The sequence below is a fragment of the Malurus melanocephalus genome, unplaced genomic scaffold (genome assembly GCF_030028575.1).
Source record: "Malurus melanocephalus ecotype Western Australia unplaced genomic scaffold, MMel_1.1 scaffold_24, whole genome shotgun sequence".
NCBI lineage: Eukaryota > Metazoa > Chordata > Aves > Passeriformes > Maluridae > Malurus > Malurus melanocephalus.
The window spans coordinates 784,616-805,399 of NW_026623256.1; the positions used below are offsets into that span (position 1 = coordinate 784,616).

Below are 20,784 nucleotides of genomic sequence, written 5' to 3' on the forward strand. Positions count from 1 at the left end.
AGGAAAAAAAAAAAAAAAAAAGTGATGAACGAGAAGTGGTGAATTACCCAAGCGACTTTCCTCAAAGAGCGAGCGAGAGGAGCCGGGGCGAGCCCCGCGCAGCGCCGGGAGGGACCCGCCGGGCGCTCGCCGGGGACCGCGGGGCTGCCGGGCGGTGAACGCGGTGAACGCGGCTCCGCAGCGACATGCAAAAAGCCTCATCTGCTTGCGTTTGACTTGCGATGCCGGCTCCTCACTAGAATGCAAACCCTTGCACAGGATGAAAACAGGTTTGTGGCAAATTCTCCTGGAAATGTTTAGCTCCCCGCCGCCGCCGCCGCCGCCGCCACCTTCTGTCTGAGATGTCAGAGAAGATCTTAATGATGACACGGTGGCAGATACCTCCGCTGTGTACCCTCCAGTGTTCTTTGGAGATGTTCAGCCAGAGATAAATCTTTTATGCAGCTGTCTTTTCATATCTGTAGCGACTGCTGCACAATCTGYACTTGATTGCAGTTAAAATACTCTCTTTAGAAGCCGTTTCGCAAAATGATGCAAAATAAACACAGATGGGAGAAGTGTGGGAGAGAAAGCTGTAAATGAAGTACTGATGGTGGACTGATCTTCCCTTCTTCTCCCTCCCCCCACCCCCAATGCTCTACCCTCAAATATGAGTCTTTTCTGAAAAAAAAAAAAATGCTACATTTCTGTTTTTAAACAATGATTTTGGGAACGCTTTGGCTGGGGTTTTGAAAGCAGCCTCCCATCAGTGGTGCTTGCCTTACTGACTGACTTTCTTGAATGTCTGTGGCTGCCAAGCCCATCAGCTTTTATCCTGACTTCACCTGTTTTAAGTATGTCTTGTTTCTTCTAACACCTTGCAGGTCATTCTTCCAGAATGCCAGAGGAAAGTTCGCCAAAGCGAAGTCCTCAAAACATCCCATACAAGGATCTGCCCCATATCATCAATGCTGAYGGGCAGTATCTCTTCTGCAGGTATTGGAAGCCAGCAGCAACTCCCAGGTGAGCACTTTCAAGCAAATGTCCTTTTTTACTATCAGTAAATACGACTCTATTCATGTAATTCGTGTTTATAGCTTGACTGGCGTTACAGGGCTGTGTGCGTGGAGCTTTACAGTGCCCCTAAGAGCTTTCTCTCAACTGAGAGAGACCCTACTGTAAAGATTGCCTTCTCCAAACTTGCTGGAGTCAGCCTTGCAGATACCAAACCTGGAGTTACTGTCATTCCATGCACACTGGCTTGGAATGCTTGGCAGTTCAGTATGCTACCAAGTGGCTCTGGCAGGTGGCTGATGCCTATCAGCAATAAACAACTATCCCCAAACTAATAGCACAGGYACTGAGGGAGGGAAAGGACTCATGAACTTTTGGGAGGTTCACTCTTTCTGGTTTTTCCAGTGTCAACAAGCTTAACATCAKCATTGGACTTCAGTTTCAATAGTAGTAGCTGAAATCTCAGGGCAACAGGCAGAATGTTTGACTGCATTGCTTTTTGACTCATTTTGAATTATTTATACTTAGTAAATGATTTAGGGAGCTCTTTCTCTGGCAATTGCAATTTCAAAACAGACCTGTGTAATGAACATGGATAAAGAATCAGGTAGAGAAAATGTTTGAATGYTTTTGTCATAATTTAAATAATCTCTTTACTATAGTGTCTTTCTGTGCTGATTATGATCTGCTATGGAAAGGTATCTCTGTTTGTCCCAGAGTTATGATCTTTCTTCTTCCACTATCTGCTGGCTTGGCATGTATTTGTGCTGCCACTAGTTATGTTGGTACCTACTTCATAAAAATCTGGATATTGTTTTATTCTTTTATTTTTCTGCAAGCCAACAGGAAGAGCTGTGTTTACTTTATACAGCTGGAAAACAGTCACAGGAAAAAGTTGTTCATTCTGTTGTAGGGACTTAAGTTTATCCTGTCAACCCAACAGGTTAGACATCAACCTGAAGATTACCTTTACAGAAAAATAGTGCTATGAAATCAAGGTTCTACTGTGAAACCAGGCTGTTTTGTATTGCAATGCTAATTAATCATTAACTACCCATAACATTCATCATCCAGTTGCAGAAGTGCTTTTTCTATCAAGTTTAATTTCTTACCAAATTAGTGGTGGGTGGATGGGTCTGTTCCAGAAACGATAAGGAGCTGAGAGTGAAAACTTGGTGTCCAAGTCCTCTGGGTAGTTAATTTTTTTTTTTTTTTTTTAGTGCTCTGTGCACCAAGCAGTTAATTAAGAGTGAACTTGCCCTAGTTTTGTGACAATAAAAGTGGATGGGATCAGTGTTGCTCATTTACAAGGAGCTCCTGAGTGCGGGTGTGTGTTTGTGTGTTTGTGTGTAAAGAGGGGGCGTACTGTTTGTTATTAGCTCTTCATGAATTGTTATTTATGAGAGATGGTAAGTGACTGAATAACAAGTCAGTGCCTGCATCCTGCAGTCAAGAATGCTCTTGAAGTGCTTTGATAGGTGAACCAAAAATACATTATTTTACCCCCTTTCACTTCTCATAAGAAGCTCTGCTTTTTCTTCTTCCTGTGTAGAAGCCCAGCAACTTTCATCTAATTTTAAATGTTCAGTAAAACTGATCTCTATATATATGTACAGGGAGAGAAAGACACCTCAGGGGACTTTTACAGGCCCGTTACAATTTATTTCAAATACYGAAGGCAATTCTTTCAGTCTTCTAACTCAATTGTTGATTCAGGTTCAAACCTTAACGCTAATGAATGATGCTATAACGGTCAAACGGTGGGATCTTTCATTGATCCATTATGTGTCTAATCCCAGCTAGAGCTATAGAAATACCTCTTCACTGCAGATGCCCAAAGGTTATCATTGACTTGTCTTCTATTAGAATAGAACTTATCGCCCTTGATCCCTCCCCCAGGGAGGGGGAAAGCCCAGGATGTCTGCCAAAGGAAAAATTAGAAAGTGGCCCTAGCCTGGGGTTGAAGAGCAGACAATGGCCAGGCAGTCTCTGAAAGTGGGGACAACTGACAGACATCACCCCTTGGAGCTGGTGCTTCTCTTTCATCTCTTTGATCAGGCTCATAAACATGGATTAAGGGCTGTGGCAGATTAATGTGCTATAACATTTTTTAAAAAACCAACAACAACCATTTTTTCAGGAAGATGGGGAAATTTTGTGAGTTTTTTTTCTTCATGCTCACAAATATCCAGGCTCTTGAGTCTGTGTGGTGTTGATCTGACTGATCAGCCCATACTGGTGCACATATGGAAGCTTTGTTGCAAGTGCCACCGAGGCCAAGGTTGTCCTGCCAGTGAAAGGCACCTATTGTGAGTTCCTCAGCAGGGTCCGCTTTGTTTCAGAAGGGGATTTAGGTGATTACTTCACAGGAAGCTGACACACAAAGGCACTCAGATGTCATAATGATTAGATGGGGTRGATGGAGTAAGGAGTAATGGGACTAAGGAAGAAGAAAGACAGTGTTTTGCACTTGTTTTTCGGGTGGGAAGTCACTCCCAGCAGCTGAGCTGGGGCCTGGGTGTCGTCTTCTCTTGCTGCCTGCTGCCAGCAGTGCAGGTGCAGCTTCCCCGGCCAGCAGCCCCACAAGCTGCCCAACTTGTTGAGCCAGTTCCATCTTAAAGTGTAATTAAGTGGTCTTGTTGAATGCAGCAGGGAAGAAAAAGCAGYATGTTGTGGTGTCGTTTTCGTGTTTTGTGCCAATGGCGGGGTTTGTGGAGCGTGAAAACGGGTAACTCTTTGGCACTGAGTGCTCACTGCTGAGTGCAACACTAAAGAGCTGAGCAAGGCATGGCATTTTCACAACTCTGTAATGTTTAGAGGAATTAAGACATTTGAACAAAAGAGGACTGATCTCATGCCTGTAGTATGTCCCAGTAGCCAAAGAAACCCTGCTTAATGGGAAAGCAGTCATTGTGTAAACATAAACAGCTCCATGCAAGGCTTAACTCCGCCACCACCCTGAGCACTCTGAGTCAAAATATGAGGTAACAGGAGGTGAGGAATTGAGAAACCATGTTCTATTCCCAGCTCTCAGACAAAGCTGCTAAGAATAGAGGCTGATGAGGAAGGGGAAGGAAAAGTTGGGAGGAGAAGTCAAGACATTTCCTTTGAGGCCCCTAAAGGGCCTGGAGAACTTCAGAGGTGACTTTCTTCCTCTCTGGTCTGTATCCCTGTAGCCTTTTCTGGACGCTTCCTCCATTCTTGTCACTGCCTAGATAAGCAGAGTTTATTCTGGGGCACTTTTAGCCCGTCTTCCCGACCTCAAGTAAACCRTATGAAATTTATTGACCCAAAGTAATTTTTTTAAAGGTGCTCATAGCTGCTGCTGCCTCTGACTTCAGGCAGAGTGATGCCTAAGTCAGTCCTGGATGTTCAATCACTTTGAGCTGGGCACTTGAGACACTTGTAGCTGAAGGATGCAYTTGCAAATGTGAGTTCCAGATATCCATGAATCTGAGCTTCCTCAGCTTTCAGAGAGAAATCATTACCTGGCTAGTTAGCATGGTGCTTGAGTGTCTCACAGTGGTCTCTTGGTGGATTTAGAGGATTGTCAGGAGCCACAGTGGTTCCCTGCCTAAGGCTGAGACACGTGTGGGTCACAGAGGCATTCCTGGTCCATTGTTAATRTGCAATGGAATGGGTTGGCTCAACTTTAGACTTCGTGACCACAGTTTAAGTAAACAGAGTTGAATAGTCTGAATAAACAGTGCCTTTGTAAGAGTTCTTTCAGTTCTACACCTGAGATGTCATTAAAAATACAAAATTAAACAAACAAAAAGCACCCACTTTTCTGTTTACTTTTTACATTTCTTTTACTCTTTGAGGAATGCCTGCCATTTTTTCTGACTTTTTAGTAATGAAAGGCCAAGCCAATAAGGAGAAAACAGATTTCTCTCTTCCCCAAGGACTTTGCAGATGTGCCKGTGGTGCAGAAGTACAAACTGCTTTATATCTGAACGGGCCCTTAAATTGTAAATATTGCTTGATTTTGGCATCTTATTACCAACACTTCCATGCCATTCCCAGAAGAACAGCACAGCTCCCAGCATGAGCAGATGACAAAATTGACTTTGACTTTCAGACCTTTCCAAAATGCATGAATAAATAAATAAATAAGCCAAAGGGAAGTCAAAGCAAAGGAAATCAAGTCACTGATTATAAAGTCTTTAATTATAGTGTATTGTGTTAATCTCTAGAAATACTTAAAGCAGTTTCTAATTCAGTGTCACTCTTTGAAGAACACTTTGTTTGTACTAAGGAGGTCAACTTGAAATGAAAGCCAAATCTGGATGATGCAAAGTGACTTATGTCAGCACRGTTTGTCATAGCTTGAATTCAGCTCCCTCTGTTTTTCTGATCCCGTGGCACACACTGCAAAGGGAAATAACAATGATCATTGTCGAATCAACATTCCAGGCTTTGCTTGCTGTATTGCTCTTGCCTGAGTTTCTAAAGCCTCCCTTCTTTTCATCAGCTGTGCATGTGTTCCTTTAATGCCCCTGTTATCTTTGCTCCATGTGACTCTTATTCACTGTGAATGGGGACATCCTTTTATGATTCCTTATGCGGTTCCAGAGGATGGGCAAATTAGCAAACCAGCTTCGTGTAAGAGGGACTCTGACAGACAGGGGGGCAGCTTTGGTTCTTGTTGCAGATACTTCCAACAGGCTTCTTCAGTGGGATCATTTTTTTTCAGTCTCCACAGGAATGTCCAACACAAGCAAATCTGCCTTTTATTCCACAGAACTGAAGGAAAAAGGTGAATAGCAAATGGAATAACAATTGTAATTAAACTGCCCCTTTTGCTCATTACCCTGTTAGGATCATATTCTGAGCACAGGTGTACAACTTTGTGACATCAGTGTCTGGGAACAAGGTGACTTTTGGAGTTCCCTGTTGTGAGTCTCAAAGCAGTAATATTTCATCGTGATCCTGAGAGCAGCAAAAGAATCAAAATCAGTGCTGGCTCTGTGTGCCACCTGATGAACTGGAAACAGTGCTGTGCAGCACGGGGAGTGTTCGAAGTAGAGGTAGAAATAGGAGAAAAGAGGAAAAACGGTCTAGAGATTGTGTTGCAAAACTCAATTTTCTGCTCATTATTCTGYCAGAGACTGAAGGATAAGCAAACCTTGCAACTGTCATACAAACGGTTCATTTGCTTTTAACTGGATTGCAGGTGAGATGATCAGTACTGCCTTTGTGCCATGACTCTGATGGATGCCCAAGTTGGTCACTCAGCACTTAGAGACCTCCAGGTCTCTTTATCCTGGGCAGACCCTGCACTGACCCCTTCTTCAGCTCCTCACACTGGAGCACTCTGAACCAGATATTTGTTGGTAGTTACACAACAGCTTGAAGCAGACAACTCATTGATTGGATCAGGGTTCCAGATGCCAGAGCACTTTGYTTCACTACAATAAGGAACATGTTGGTTTAGTGAGAATAATGAAAGAGCTGCACACAGTTCCTTGCTTCAGTTTCTCCAGCACTCTTGGAACATCCCTTGGGAACACACAGCAGCTTTTTTAGATTCCTGTGAGTACATCTGCAGCAAAAGTTGGCTGTTACAGGTGTTCTGGCTAGAAGAGGGTATTTTTTCTAGATGTCTGTAGCAGATGAGWTGGCCTCGCAAGTTCCCTTCAGACTGCTGTGACTTTGTCCTTTTTTGAGCCAGGGTGAATATCTGATCTCTTTGTTCTTCTAGGGAAATTGCATTGTTCTAAGAGCTGTCCCTGCAGACATATTTGGCTGAGCTGCCTTCCCTAGGTTCAGGCTTGTCATTGTCCTAACATGCTCCCATTGAATGAAAGCCATCAGTGTTTTAAACCTCCTATTGTCCCTTATCCAAGAGATGTGATACAGCCCTGATAGCAAATGGCTGAATATCCTGGGTATCCAAGGAGATAGTATGGGATCTTGCCCATCAGATACCTAAAGATATGCTCAGGCAGCTCCCTTACCTCATCCTGCCCCTGTTACATCCTTAACTGCCCCCATCCAACCCTGTCTGTACTCCACAGCACAGACATTCYGACGCTATGTCACTATGGTTTATTATCCATAATAGGAAGGAAGGAAATTAGCAAACATTAGCAAAAAAAGTAAAGTTTTTAGACATCATTAAAATTATATCTCCTCTAGGGTTTCCTCTTGCAGACAATAAAATTTCACTTATGTTAATTGAAAGAAAAATACTGGTACAGCAATCCCAAATACCAACCTGGGGCTAGTCCCGACCATAAACATCTTCTAAAGTGACCAGRCTCGGGAAAGTCACTGAGTGGTGGTGTCAGGAAGGCATCTCAGAGCTGACCAGACCCACTGCCCACAACGAGGTACCAAGGTGTGGCCTTGGGACCAGGATGGGAAGAGCTGGTGGAAGCTGAACTGGTGGTCAGAGCAGACAGATTTACCCACCTCCAAAAMACTCCTGTGGGATGTCCCCATCAGCAGGACAGGGGATAGGTCTTGGTCTTTCTCTGCTTGGGAATGCTCCTAGACAGATGCAGTATGTTTGTGTCTGAAGAGATTMATTCTTTTTCTGGCAGTTTTCAATGCCCCAGGACTTTTGAGTAACACCAAACTTCATGAGTCAACTTCCACTGGCATGAAAGAGCCCCCCTTCTGTGTCGGACAGTGGCTGTCCAGCCAGGAACTGTCTTCATTTCTGTTTGGCAGGCACTCCCYTGATGATGGGAGCCTCTGAATCCTCCCATACTGAGTGATGGCAGAGGCAGCGTGCTAGACCTTGAGAATTTAGTGTCAGAAAGCAGAATAAAGAAGTCAATGAGGGGCAGAGGACAGGCAAAACAGGGTCAAGCCATTCATTAGACAGTGACACAATGACCAGTGATTTACAGAATCAGACCCCCAATGTTTCTGTAGTTTTGTTTTCTTGTCTAAAATTGGGTGTAGTCACCCAGTCAAGTGGTACAAATTGGGGCTGGATGAAAGTTGTTATTCCTTGAGTTATTCCTGGTGGCTGAGGAAGGCTTGATGCTGGAAGAGAGATTTTMAATAAAATCTACTAAGCAATGCATTAGTTGTTCTCTGCTGTTCTTTCACAAGTAAATTGTCTCAGCAGCAGTCGTTGAAAAGAAAGAACCAGGGGGCAGAAAAAGGGAACCAAATATTGATGACTGGGCTGAAGGTAAACATTCAACTGAAATGGTTTGCTCCAGTGTTGTGTATGGATGGGTAAGGAGAAAATGTGCAAACTACTATAGATTTGGTATGCAAGAAAGATTGCTGATCTTTTTCAGGCATCTGTCTGACCTGTGATAAATGCCTTGCTCTGTGTGTTTTCTTTCTTCCTTGCTCAAGCTTGAAGCTTGCAGAGTGAGGGAATAAGACTTAAATTGCCGGGCTTTCTTTAGAATAGAACTCGGTTTAATTTGCTTGCAGGTGTCAGCAGGTTAGCTGGTTCACCAACAGACAAGGTGAGCATATTTTTATAATTTTTCAACATACTTTTTACTTTTATTTTCACAACTATCTCAGTGGGCTTTCAAACGGTCAAATTCCAGAAACCTGCAATGGCTTAATTTGCTGGGTGAAAGGCATGAGGAGTGACAAAGAAGCAGTAAGTAATTAAATTTCTGTAAGATAACATCTAGCTGAYGTAATGGTTAGGCTTTTTCTTCATTTTCTTTCAATTTTGTGTGAGAGCTAGTCTACAATACTTGGAGCATTAGAATCTGTATTCTGAGCAGCATTCATAATCTCATGTTATTAAAAAGACATTCAAGCAATCAGCATTCAGTCATCCTCTGCCCCTCCTCAAACAAGGGGCACAGAGTATCTCGACCCAGATTGTCCTGAAAATGCACAGAGCATCTCTCTGACATTGTCAGATGCCCACAAATTCATTAGGATAGAAAGCTTTTCTTTAAATTGACATTTTTCTGTCCAGGTTCACTGTGGCCCTGTGCATGCAGCACAGGGAACCCATGGTGACATCTTAACTCTGCTCTTAAGCTCCTGCTGACTGCTGCAGGGTCAGGTTTTGACTCATGCTCTGGGTCCATCCTTGCCTCTGGCATGTTGTGTTGCCATGGACAAAGCTTTGTAGCTCTCTGCTTCAGTTTATGTGGCAGTGGGAAGAAGGTTTGATCCTTCCTTGGGATAGTGGATCAGAGGTGCCATCCATCTCTGCCTCMTGAGACCTCTGCAAGCGGCCTGGCTGCACCCTTTGTAAAGCATTTTGGATTTCTGTATGAGAASTGCTGTACAAAACCCAGCTGCTGTTATTATTTATCCTGTTTATTTACTGGTCACATTTCTCAGAGCTGGGGAATGGAAAAAAAACAAGCAATCAGCAGATTCACTTTGTTTACATTTCATTTCACTTTCAGTGTTTGGGGAATGCTGATTTGTTAAACACTATTCCTTCCTTTGGAGCCTGTAATTTTACATCGTGGAAACATTGCCTCGTTCTTACACACAGGTGTACATTTCTCTTTTGAAGCATCTTTTAAGGGTCCTGCCCATCAGAGGTTTCTTTCTTTGCCAGGAATCGAAGGAGTTGAGCTGGCCTGGCTGGTGGGGCTAATAACTGTGGTATTGAGAGCATTTGCTCTGGTTATTACTGAGGCTTTTAAAAATGATCAGAAATATGTGGCAGTCTCTGGTGAAGGGCTCCACATGAAACACAGCATTCCTGCAGTAGCATAACAGCTTGTGGTTTAAATAAATGTTGTTATTTCTGCTCGGCTGTAGGTGTACATGTATGTTTTGGTTCAGTGACTGCCAGATACTGTAAATGAGTATTGATTTCCTTTTCTATTTTAAGCTTTTCTGCAGAAAAGACATCCCACATGCCTTTGGCTTTCTTTGCCTGTACCTAAAATGATTGCAGCCAAGGATTCACCTAACTAAATACTCTTCTATTTTATTGTTACCACCCATCCTTATTTTAGTAGTTGCACCTCAAGTTGGACAGGTCCCCATTCACATTTTGGAGCTTAAAGCTATTACATCTGGCCCTTTTTGAGATCAAATCAACAAGGGAGCAATTAAAACTCATGGCAGGTAGGTTCCTTATTTACATTAGCATGGCAGCCCTCACTGCCAGAGGTGAAGCTGCCTTGGTGTTAGAAATGAAATAACATTTTAGGAACCAAGCCTGCAGAAGCTAAAGCCATTGGACACCCGGATTAGCTCAGTGCAGCCAAGAAATAACATATCCGGATTTGGCAGCCCTGGGCTGRAGTCTGTATCCAACTCTCAAGTCGTCTGTAGGTAAACCATTGCACCTCACCCATGATTAAAATTCACTTTGGTTCAAAACATGACTAAACATTTCAGTCTTTAAAGCCCCTGTTGCAGTGATCACTGTCTTAGCAGCACTCTGTGTCTCACGTTGAGCTGCTTRCATTCAACTTTCCTTCCTACTTCAGGTCTACAGCAAACATGGAATAGCAAATTAATTGGAACATGCTGAAAGCCTTGGCAAACGCTTTGCCTGTGACATTCCTAATTTCCCAGAGGAGTAGCTGCTGATATTGATTTTGACAGAGCCTGTAAAGCCTCTTGCTGCAAGGACTCCTCTCATAGCTGGGCAAGGCTCAAGTGCAGCACTGGGATGTGCCAAGATTTCATTGGAAATTAATGGGTTTAATCTCAAAATATGTTAAAATATACATAAGCRCTTTATGATTAAGAAATCAATCCTTGAGTTTGTGTCTCTAATTTTGCGGGATAATTCCACCCTGGATTTTGGAAAATCATGCGGAAAAAGCTTGGCAATTTAGAGGCTCRTGCTAGCTGTGACATCTGAACTTAAAATGAGTTCCTCAGTTTGTTAAGGATTACCAATTAAGATCTCTGCCAACACAGAGGACTGCTGACAAAATTGGATCAGGAAGGTAAAAGTGAGGACGGGCAATTGACTCAGTGCAGGAAGTAATCAAGAGTTCCACATTAGTGGTGGAATTGCCTGCCCACAAACAGTGCTATCAGGTCTAAGTATTTCAGGGAATTGAAGTATTTCTCTAATGACACACAACTGGGAATTGCASAGTCAGTGCTTTATTAAAAAGTCATAATAACATTCTATCTTGACTTCACAGAAGAGACAAAGCGTCATCTCCTTTCTTGCTCCTTCTTTATTCACAGCTCTCTTCCTGRAAGGTGTCCCTGACCATCACAGGGGGTTGGCACTAGGTGATCTTTGAGGTCCTTTTCAACCCAAACYATTCCRTKATTCYRAGGGAGTGAAGATTTGCCACCATARGCCCCAAATGCCCTATCAAAGTACTTCAGCCATGCGGTTTTTATTGCAAGGAATAGCTCAGAAATGCTCTGACCCTCTTGTGCCAAGTGTGTTCTTCCCTCCACRGGTGCTGGGCTGCTGAGCTGAATTCTTCATTTGATAACTTTTTCAGTATTGCTTGTCATGAGTTGTCTGTACCATCCACTCCCTGAAACAGCAGCTTTTGCTTCTGGAGGTGATCAGAGCCATGGCTAGAGCCTGGTTCATGGAAAAGCCCATTGTTAAGAACAATTGATGGGGAGGTGGGGCTTGACTATGAAGAAGCTCTGGTGCACCTGGGTTCAAACTGTGAGTGATGTCCTGCATGAAGAATACCTTGAGAAAAAAATTGAGGTCAGAAGAAGTCTGCAAACTTGTCTTAGAGGACTTCAGCMAATGCTGCTTAACATTTAGAGTTGGTGTTCTCTGTGGCACTYGATTATTTGTCGCAAACTACAAACCCTTCCTAACAAATATTTGAAAATAACCAAGTGAGCAGTGTGTTCCTAAGGACTTAAACATTACCAAGTACTTGTGTGAGTCTAACCAGAGTGATGGTTTTGCTAAATAAAAKAATTTCCATCATTTGAAAACTACAGAAATTTATCTAAAACTCCTCACCTCAACACATGGATACTGCTGTCTATTTCCATCTTCTGTGCTATGCTAAAAAAAAGTGAGATTGAATTGTCAAAATGTGGCTGGGATGCCATGTAAGGAGCATTCTTGCATGGCTTGAGCTCATCCCTTAATGAAGCACACCTTGTTCCTTTCTAGGAAGTTTCCTTGGTTTTTAGGGTTGAGTTGGGTTTGCCAGGCTATGACCTTACAGCAGCAATAATGACTTGTCACTGGAASAGGTTCCAATGTTCTGAATATGCCGGGAGCACAAGGGAGTTCAGTAAAAAGGAACTGGTTTTGCTCTCTACTTTGAAAGAGAGACATACTTTTATACTAAAAAACCCTTTTTTTAGTTCAGAGAGCAGGTGTAGTCCTGAACTAGTGAGAAGTGCTGAGTTTAAGCGACCGTGGCTGTGCAGAAGAATCTTCTGGCACTTCAGCTGCAGCTTTCTCATGCTTGGAAAGGGCAGTCCATCTCATTACACAGGCCTTTCTATTTCCAAGGCTTTGGCTCACCAGGCAGTGTCTGCATTTTGATTTCAAGAAGAAATTGCTACATGACTGGCTAAACAGTCAATTTTGTCCCTTTGGAGATCATTAAACATTCAGTGCAAGTGAAGAGGAGGAGTCTGTGAAAACTGTTCTTGCTCTTACTCCCTGCCTGTTGGTTCTCCATTGAGAGTGGTGGCCCTGCAGCCATCACTCATCTGCARTGGCTTTGCTTCCAAGCCAGAATGAATTTTTAATAAAACCACCCAGAAGTATTTTATCTTTCCTGATTTCCAAGGGGATCTGTGCCAGAAACTCTTGTTTCTTGACATGTTGTCCCTCCACACCCTAAAGCTTATCTAAAAAATTCGGGTGGTATTTCAGATTGAGTTGAATTTTGCAGCTGATGTCTTCTATTTAAGCAATGCTTTGAACAGTTTTTTTTTAGACAGACACTGACTGCTCTGTGCATCTATCCTTGCAGCTCCCCTTGGGAGATATGACCTCCATTTTACCTCCCTTGTGCTGAGCACAGGACTGGGATGTGCAGTTCCAGCATTCCTCCCAGTCAGGTCCTGGGGCAGCTCTGCCTGGGCTCACCCCACATCACCCCTGCCTCAGTTCTGTGAGTGTGACAATGTTGGAAACAGAAGTCACAATCCTTCTTTCAAGGCTTCTTGTGCTCTGTAGAAGGGCAGCAGCAGCGGGAAAGCTCAGATCAACCCTGAGCTGCCCAAGTGTGCAGGGATCTTTTGTGCCTGGCAGGTCCAGAGCAGCAGTTCTGCCAAGGAAAATCCCATCTCTGGTATCAAAGAGGAGGAATGTCTCCCCAAGGCAGTCCATGTAACCCTAGAATCCCTCCTCCTCAGTTTCATCCAAGGAACGGGTGGGAAGAGCYGACCCATGAATTTTAAGCTGCACACCAGGCATTTCACCTCTGATCTCAATCTCATGTCCCCTAAAATATTACTTCAAAGCTTCCTTGAAACTAAATMCAGCTGATCCTAAATGTTAACTTTKCAGAGATTTACCCAGAGCTATGCAGTTGCAAGACTCAATAATTCTTCCTCTCCCACCCCTGCSTGAAGTTTCCTTCCTCTCTTTTCCCTGTGTTAGACYACTCATGAGTTATTCTCAGAGAGGGCTTGCTTTTTCAAAAGCTACAATAAATCAGCTTAAACTGTTTCTCCACATTGTTTTGTGCTGGCTCTAGCTAGATCCTGTTGAACCTTTCGTTATGAAATATATTTGTACTAYCCAGTTCTGTCTCTGCTCTGCTGATTTATGGTGTCTGCACTTTCTGAGGTGCTTGGAAAACTGAGCCATGTTGTTCCTTCTGGACATCAYTGCTGTTCTGAAAGGTCATCCCAACTCTGTTCTTGTGAGGAATTTGGGATGGATGATGAGACCAGGCTTGCAGACATATTGTAAAAGGGTTGCTTGTAGCAGTAGGCACAGATTTTAAGACTGAGCCCTAAATCCCTGTAGTGTAAGACAGAAAGATGGTGCTTAAATTAACAGCAGCCCCTTTAGATGGGCTTACATGGGAACTTCCAAGCCTGAGGAAATGAGGAAATGAGGAAAGAAAGTAGGAAGCAGAGCTTGCTGAAGGGGGCTTGTTTTCAAACAGCTAGTTTAGGATCTGGACAGAAATAAAGCTACTGATTCTACTAGTCTAGATCAACCCACATCAATCACAAATGTACAGAACCCTCAGCCCCCACAAACTCTGTAAAGTCGAGCAGAAATTGTGCAGCATTGTGCAGGTTCCTTTGACATGTTGTGTCAGGCTGAAAGGTTTTTCAGAGTCAAACTCCAGGGATAAACTCCCCCAGATTCAGATGCTGGTGCTGTATGGTCTGTSATACTGAGAGAAGGCTGATGGAGACTCACATCCAGACTATTGACATTCTGATTTGCTTTTTCTGCTGATCTGGGAAAAAATAGCTGCTATAAAGAGGTGGTTCCCCAGAGTCTGCATGGCCAAGCCATGGGGCAGTAGGGCAGAGGTTAAGAATGCATTTCTTAAAAAACCTGAGCAAGGGAGCAAGCAAAGCTCTTGGGTGTAATGCCTCCTCGAAACATGGATTGGAATTGGGAGCAAAGTCACTCCCTCTTGCACCTTCAAAGGGACATAACTCAGATGTTTCCTGGAGGGAGAAGRATGGCATGAAGCGACACACCTGACTCCATAAATATTCCTGTCTAACTGGAGTCACCAGGCTGAACTCGTGGCTAATTGCATAGGTCACAAGCATGCACAGTGTCAGAGAAATTGCCACAGCTATTTGTAATCCCTGCCTGTGGCCCAAGTTTTTTTCAGGCACCAGTTTTTTGAAGCACAAATCACCTCAGAAGAAAAAAAAAAAAAAAAAGCAAAAACTCACTCAAAAAGCAGATATAGGGACATCCCCCTTCCAAATTTCAGGTCTTATACCCAAAGCAAGGGGCTGAACAGGCCTCCAGAGAAAAGGAAAACATCACCAATAGTGAACAAAAAATTTATTCTTCATTATGTGTGCTTGTAAATTATTAGCTGGATTTTTTTCCTAATGGTAATCTTTAAGCAAATACCMAAGGTGGAAAATTAGATTGACACTTAAACCTCAACAAATTTTATTATATGATAGATAGCTAATCCTCACAGTGAGGCTCATTGACCCAGCTAACACAAGAATGAATGCCTTTCACTGCCTTTCCATTACAATATACTTTGGAATATCTTTAACACATAACATCTTTACWCAGTGAAAGATCTGTGAGCAACTATCCAGTTGCTTGTCCAAAAATGTCACCAATTTTTGGTAAATAAAGGTTAATTGTTCAGCTACAAAGRAATTGATATATCAGCTCAAACAACACAACAAAATGTAGTACTTAAGCCARTCATTTTTCTGGCAGCTTAGCTGGCTCAGAGCTTTCCTGTCAGTTAGTTTTTAAAAATGACTTTAGGAATTTAGAGTCTGGAATTCAAAACTGCTCAAGTCAGATGTTCTTTGTTAGAGCTGATCTGGTTCTGGTAACAACATCCATAAGACCAAATGAAAAGCACAGTTGCCTAACATAGAATAACATGGTATTAAGCTTAAGTTGTGAGGGCTTGATTCAGGAAATCACTTTTGTGTGTGATTAAATCAGTCCTTATTCCAGACAGCATTTATAAATCCGTTYTTAACTTTCGTCCTGTGCTTTGAGAGTCCTGTTGACTTTCATGTCGTTGAAGAAAGTTTCCTGAGGTTAAGGCAAATACTTAAATATGATTCTGAAGAGGGGTGCTTTTGAATGGGGTGGAAAAGATTGCATTTTTCATATATGCAGTCATAGGAAGCTTGTCTTCCGTTCTTTGGTTCAGTCCTAATGCTTTGGGGTATTTTCTGGCAATAAAGGAGCAATGCACAGGGCCCCAGAGAAKTGGCTCTGTCCCCAGAGGACACAAGATATTAAAGTCACACCATCCTGCTTGCAACCTTCTTTGTCTAGTTCAGTTCTAACATGATTTTTGTTGAAAGCAAAGCAAGAACATGGGTCTTATGCCCAGCAGGACCCAAGTCCTGTCCCGAGTGATGTTTCAGTCCTGTGAAATGTCACAGCACAGCAGCTTTCTGGGTGTGYTTTCAGTGTATTTTTCTTCTAACAACTGAGCCTTGGTTTAAGAGGGCTCTTACTCACGGGTGTAAGTCCAGTGCTGCAATTTATTTTCCCTACCACTGTTCTCCTCCAGCTGACTGTGGAACTGCATCTCTGAACAATTGTCTTGGCACAGCAGATGGGGCAACATGCACCCAGCAAAAGAGAAAGTGAGAACCTCTAAACTTGGTATTGCCTTTCCACCTAAAACTGCAGCCCAAAGCACMACCCTGCCCTGCAAAGCTGCTCCCCACACAAGAAAGGAAATATCAGTGGATGTGGAGCCACAGTGAGAAATAGGGACACAGCACACAGCTAAAGCCTGGATCAGCTGGTGACATCTCGAAGAAGCAGGACAGAAAAGCAATATGTTCATGAGGATTTGTGCACACTGGCTCTGTGCTGCAGCCTGGCCTCCACAAATCCTACCCTCTCCAATTCTGGGCAGGATGTTGGCAGGTGCCCTGTGCCAGCTGCGGCTGTGGCATTTCTGTGTGCCACAAAGCTCAGCAGGCTGTAACTGTGACACCGGAGGGATTGGTGCCACTCAGGGGTCACCAGCACGGTGAGGTGGGAGCAGGGACAGCCCACTGGTGTATGGCATCACCTCCTAAAGAGCTAAATACAGGCGGCAGCGGATTCGAACGATAAAGACGAATATTGTCCGCCTTCTTGTGGCAGTAAGCAATTGCATGTGTTTGCCGAGCTGCGCCGCACCGGCAGGCACAAACCTGCAGCGGGGAGGAAGAGGAGGTGATAAAAGCTGTGGGAAGGGCAGGGATCTGCGAAACCACCTGCTGCTTTTGCAAACAGCAGGCAATAAAGCGGTTTCCTTTAGCAGCCCGTAATTCTTGCTGCAGAGTGGGGTGAGAGCCGGCTGTGGGCTCTCACCTGCCCCGCTCACACCTTGGCTTTGTGCGGACAGAGCTGCCGGGAGCGGGGGAGCGCTGCTGCTGCCAGAGGAGCGCTGCTGCTGCCAGAGGAGCTGTTCTCTTGAGCATCTGCCAAAGCCCTGCTATTTCGAGATGTTCAGCAATCACAGACCCACCGGCCGCAGCCAGCTGAAGCGTCCAAAGACACACGAGCTTTCCCTGTGTGTGGTCAGGCAGAGGAATTAGAAGGAATTCAGGCACRGCTCTGTCTCCAGAGAGCTTTGCAAGGCTGTGCAGTTTTCTACCTGACACGTGTGAACTTCCAAGGATCTCAGCAGCACAACTGCAAAAGCTGGAGGTGAAGAAATTTATCCCCAGTACCAGTTTGATACATGGCCAGTGCACAAACCTTTTTAAACAAAATTCTCATTGAGACTGCACAGAAAGGCACCACAGTCCTGCAAAATCTCAAACACTGCAGGAACTGTATTAATTTTAAATTACTCTGCTGAAAGCAATCTCTGATACTCTGTTATTCCAGCCATCGTGGTAAGAAAGGAGAAGACTGTGGTTTAAGAGCAGGGATATCTGCGAAAATGTTTACATGCAGGAAAGAGCTGCTGTCAGTCAATCTAATAATTTGTTGCATTTTCCTGGCAGCTTGCTAGTGAAAACACGTTGAAACACRTATTTGTTACACTGCCTTCAGGTATTATTTACCAAATCTAARCTTGTTTTGTAATGGAAAATTGGGGATTAAGTGAAAGAGCCAAATCCTTCAATCCTTGTTCAGATGATACTCCTACTAATTTCAATTTTTCAAACTGTTGTGTTCAGTATATGGCCCCTGTGCTGAGACCTGAAAGCTGGAGCTAAAGAGCTGTGTAGATGTGACCTAGTTTTTAGTCAGCAAAACCACTCTCACTTTTTATTGAACAACAGAACAGGCTGATTTTGTTTCAGTGTAACAAATTGGAAATTTTATGCTTTGTTTATGATTATTGATAGGACTTTCAAAAGTATCTAAGTCTTTTCAACAGCTACTGCTCCTAAGGCACAAACAGGCTCAGGGGTTTTATCCAGTATTTTGTAGACAAATAATAACCCAGGTCTGCTCCCCATCCTGTGTAAAGGCTCAGTTCTGTGACCTGRCAATTGTGTGCTAGGTGGAAAAAAAGGTCACAGGAACACCTTGCCTCTGTGAAGCTTTGGGTTTTTATCTTTTTTCACATAAAATGAGAGTTCCTGGCATCTAGAAGGATGCTCACAAGCAAAGTCATGGTACTGCATCAGTGTGAATAAAAGCAACACAAGGGCTCTGCTGTCGCAGGGGTGAAGAACCAAGAGTTTCCTGGAAGAGATCTCTTTGCCAGCTTCCCATTAGGTTTCATTCACTTTGTGCCATTTAGTGCATAAATTCAAATAATATTTCTCTGGGCAACGAAGGGCTGTATTCAGTCAGCCAAGCTGCACCTTAATCTCTGTGCCTAGTCAGCAGAAACAAATACAGGTCCTCTAAAGAGCTTTAGTAAGAGACTGAGCCAGGAAGTTGTCAAGCTTGAAGRCAGTAGGAGATATAGGACAGTGAGACTTAATCTGGTTGAGTTGGATATCAGGGTGGTRGAGCCACAGGAAGGAAGTGAATATTCTCCACTGAATAAGCAATGTCTCAACTTCTGCAGTATTGGGAGRTGTAATAATAGATCCTACACTCCTCAAATCAGTCTGTCTGCCAGGTTCATTGATAACTTGACAAATCCATGGATCAGGGATGATGACAAAGGAAGGAATGATTGCTCCACACGGATTGTTTTGCAATCTTCAGTGGCACTAAAGGCGATTTGCAAGGCACAGCRAGTTAAATATGGTACATGACCTAACCTCACCCTTGCTAATTGGTGTTAGACAAATRCCAGAGCATCTTTGCCTTGTTGCCTTTGTGTTTGCAGTGCACTGTGTACAAATCTTTCTGGTTTGGATGGATGCTTTTTCAAGTTGTCTAGCTGAGCATATATTTTGAAGCAGGTGTTAATTGAAGAGCTAGAACAGGAGTTTCTACATCATCCAACGTGGTTTTTAAGTTTAAATATATTTAAATTTAAATATATTAAGATCTAAGCAGTTTATTGGTGTGAATTTATTGTCTGAAAAGGTGTTCAAAATCTCAATCAGAATAAAGTTGAGGAATTCCCTAGCTCTTAACTGCTGTTCTTGTTTTATGTYGTCAGCTCTTGTAATATTTCACTGTTCATGTACTGAAAATGTCACACTTGTAGCCTTCAGATGGTTTTGTGGTTGCTGATGTTGCTATGACAAATGGTCCTTTTAAACAAACAAGTTATATTTATGTTGCTGAAGCTGGATTTTAAATAGCCACCTGTCAAATCCAGCAGAATTTCTGTAATCTCGCTGCTACTTCTGCGGTAGTTCTAGTCTGAAGTCTATAGAAATTTTATTTAGCAAAAACACAGGGAAGGTTCATTCATGTTCAGCAAATCTCATTTGATGACATTCCAGTAAAAGTAAAGTATTATCCATAAAATTGGAATATTCAAAGATAAGTATTTGCAAAAACAGGTGTCTATTAGATCAGGGGTTTTTAATTATCTGTGTGTACAGTGGCTATGTAAGAGTCACTTTTGGGGCAGAAACTGGAATGGTAAAATGACCATAATTGTGTTAAAAGGTAAAATTCCAAACTCCAAAGTTCTGGACTCTGCTGGAGACCCATTCTTTGGCTAAAATTTTATATTTGAGTGTTCTGGAACATCAGATGGTGTTGCAAGTTATAAAGTTATAAAGGACATTGTATTTGACTCACAGAGAGATACCAGTCCCAAAGGAACAAATGGCATCACTTTGACTGGAGGAGCAGTGCAGAAYCACAAGCCCCCATGGAGTTACCCAGCTCAGGGACTGCTGCTGATGCCCATGTGCATCTTTAACTCCCAGCAGACCAGGGTGGCTCTGCTCTGTGCCAYGAGCAGTGGTTTCCATGTCATCCATCCCACCAGGCGAAGGCAGCTCGATGGTGGGTCAGGTTCTCCCCGTGATCAAACTCCCCTCAGCCATTCCAAACCTGCCTGCTGTTTGCTGCTGTCTGAAATGCTGTTGATAAATTGAGTGTGCTGGTCTCACGTGAAGCTCTGGAGCCTTTGCCATGKGTTGATTTATGATTTATACCTTGATGCTCCATTTAGGGCGCTGGTGTTCATCGCCCACGGCGCTGGGGAGCACTGCGGCCGCTACGATGACTTGGCCCAGAAGCTGACAGGACTTAACCTGTTTGTGTTTGCCCACGACCACGGTGAGTAGCCTCAAACTGTACTTGATTTACAGCAGCTCAGGCCTTTGCTGAAGTGAATGCCATTAAAGCTACTCAGCAGTGAGAGGAGAGGCAATAAAATATTTACAACTAGACATAAATGAGAAAGGGATCATCTGTTGCTTTGTCAAGATCTGCATATTGAATCTGTAAAAGCTATCCCTGTCTGCCTTGAGTTATCCTCAGCCTTGCCCTTGACWTTACTGCTGGTGCTATTTTAACCTCACTGTGAGGGATTATTTCTCTTTCACTTGTCCCTTGAGGGTGAAGTGCTATTGTCCACTGTGGAAGTGGGAGAGGGGCCATTTCTGCTGGATTCACGGTCGATGTCCTGAATGATCCCAGAGGGGAGGCTGAAATGTCAGGGTAGCTTTCATATACTGATACAGCGAGACAGCTGCATCCTTGGAACACAGAGAGGCATGGAGGCATCACAGACATCTTTGGACACATCTCCACAGTCCAGCAGAGACCCTGGAGCTGACTGTGCACRCCTCAGGAGAAACCAGCCTGAGTGTGTGTGAGGCTGTGCCAACACAGCAACCCCTCTGTGGCCATCAGCCAGCAGGGTGGGCAGTGCTGGGCCAGGTCCCTGCCTCTTCTGC

General features: G+C 43.6%; 1 protein-coding gene across 4 annotated transcripts in view; it reads left to right on the forward strand.

Annotated features, from left to right (window-relative positions):
* MGLL (monoglyceride lipase) overlaps positions 1-20,784 on the forward strand; it is a 97,080-nt gene that overhangs the window by 35,977 nt on the left and 40,319 nt on the right. For 3 of the 4 annotated variants that reach the window (XM_057390249.1, XM_057390248.1, XM_057390247.1), the window contains 2 exons: positions 864-1,002; positions 20,055-20,161. In XM_057390249.1, coding sequence (XP_057246232.1) covers positions 864-1,002; positions 20,055-20,161 — 246 coding nt within the window. Of the gene's footprint in view, positions 1-6; positions 270-863; positions 1,003-20,054; positions 20,162-20,784 lie in introns of those variants that run through there. The other variant, XM_057390251.1, reaches the window with a different exon arrangement.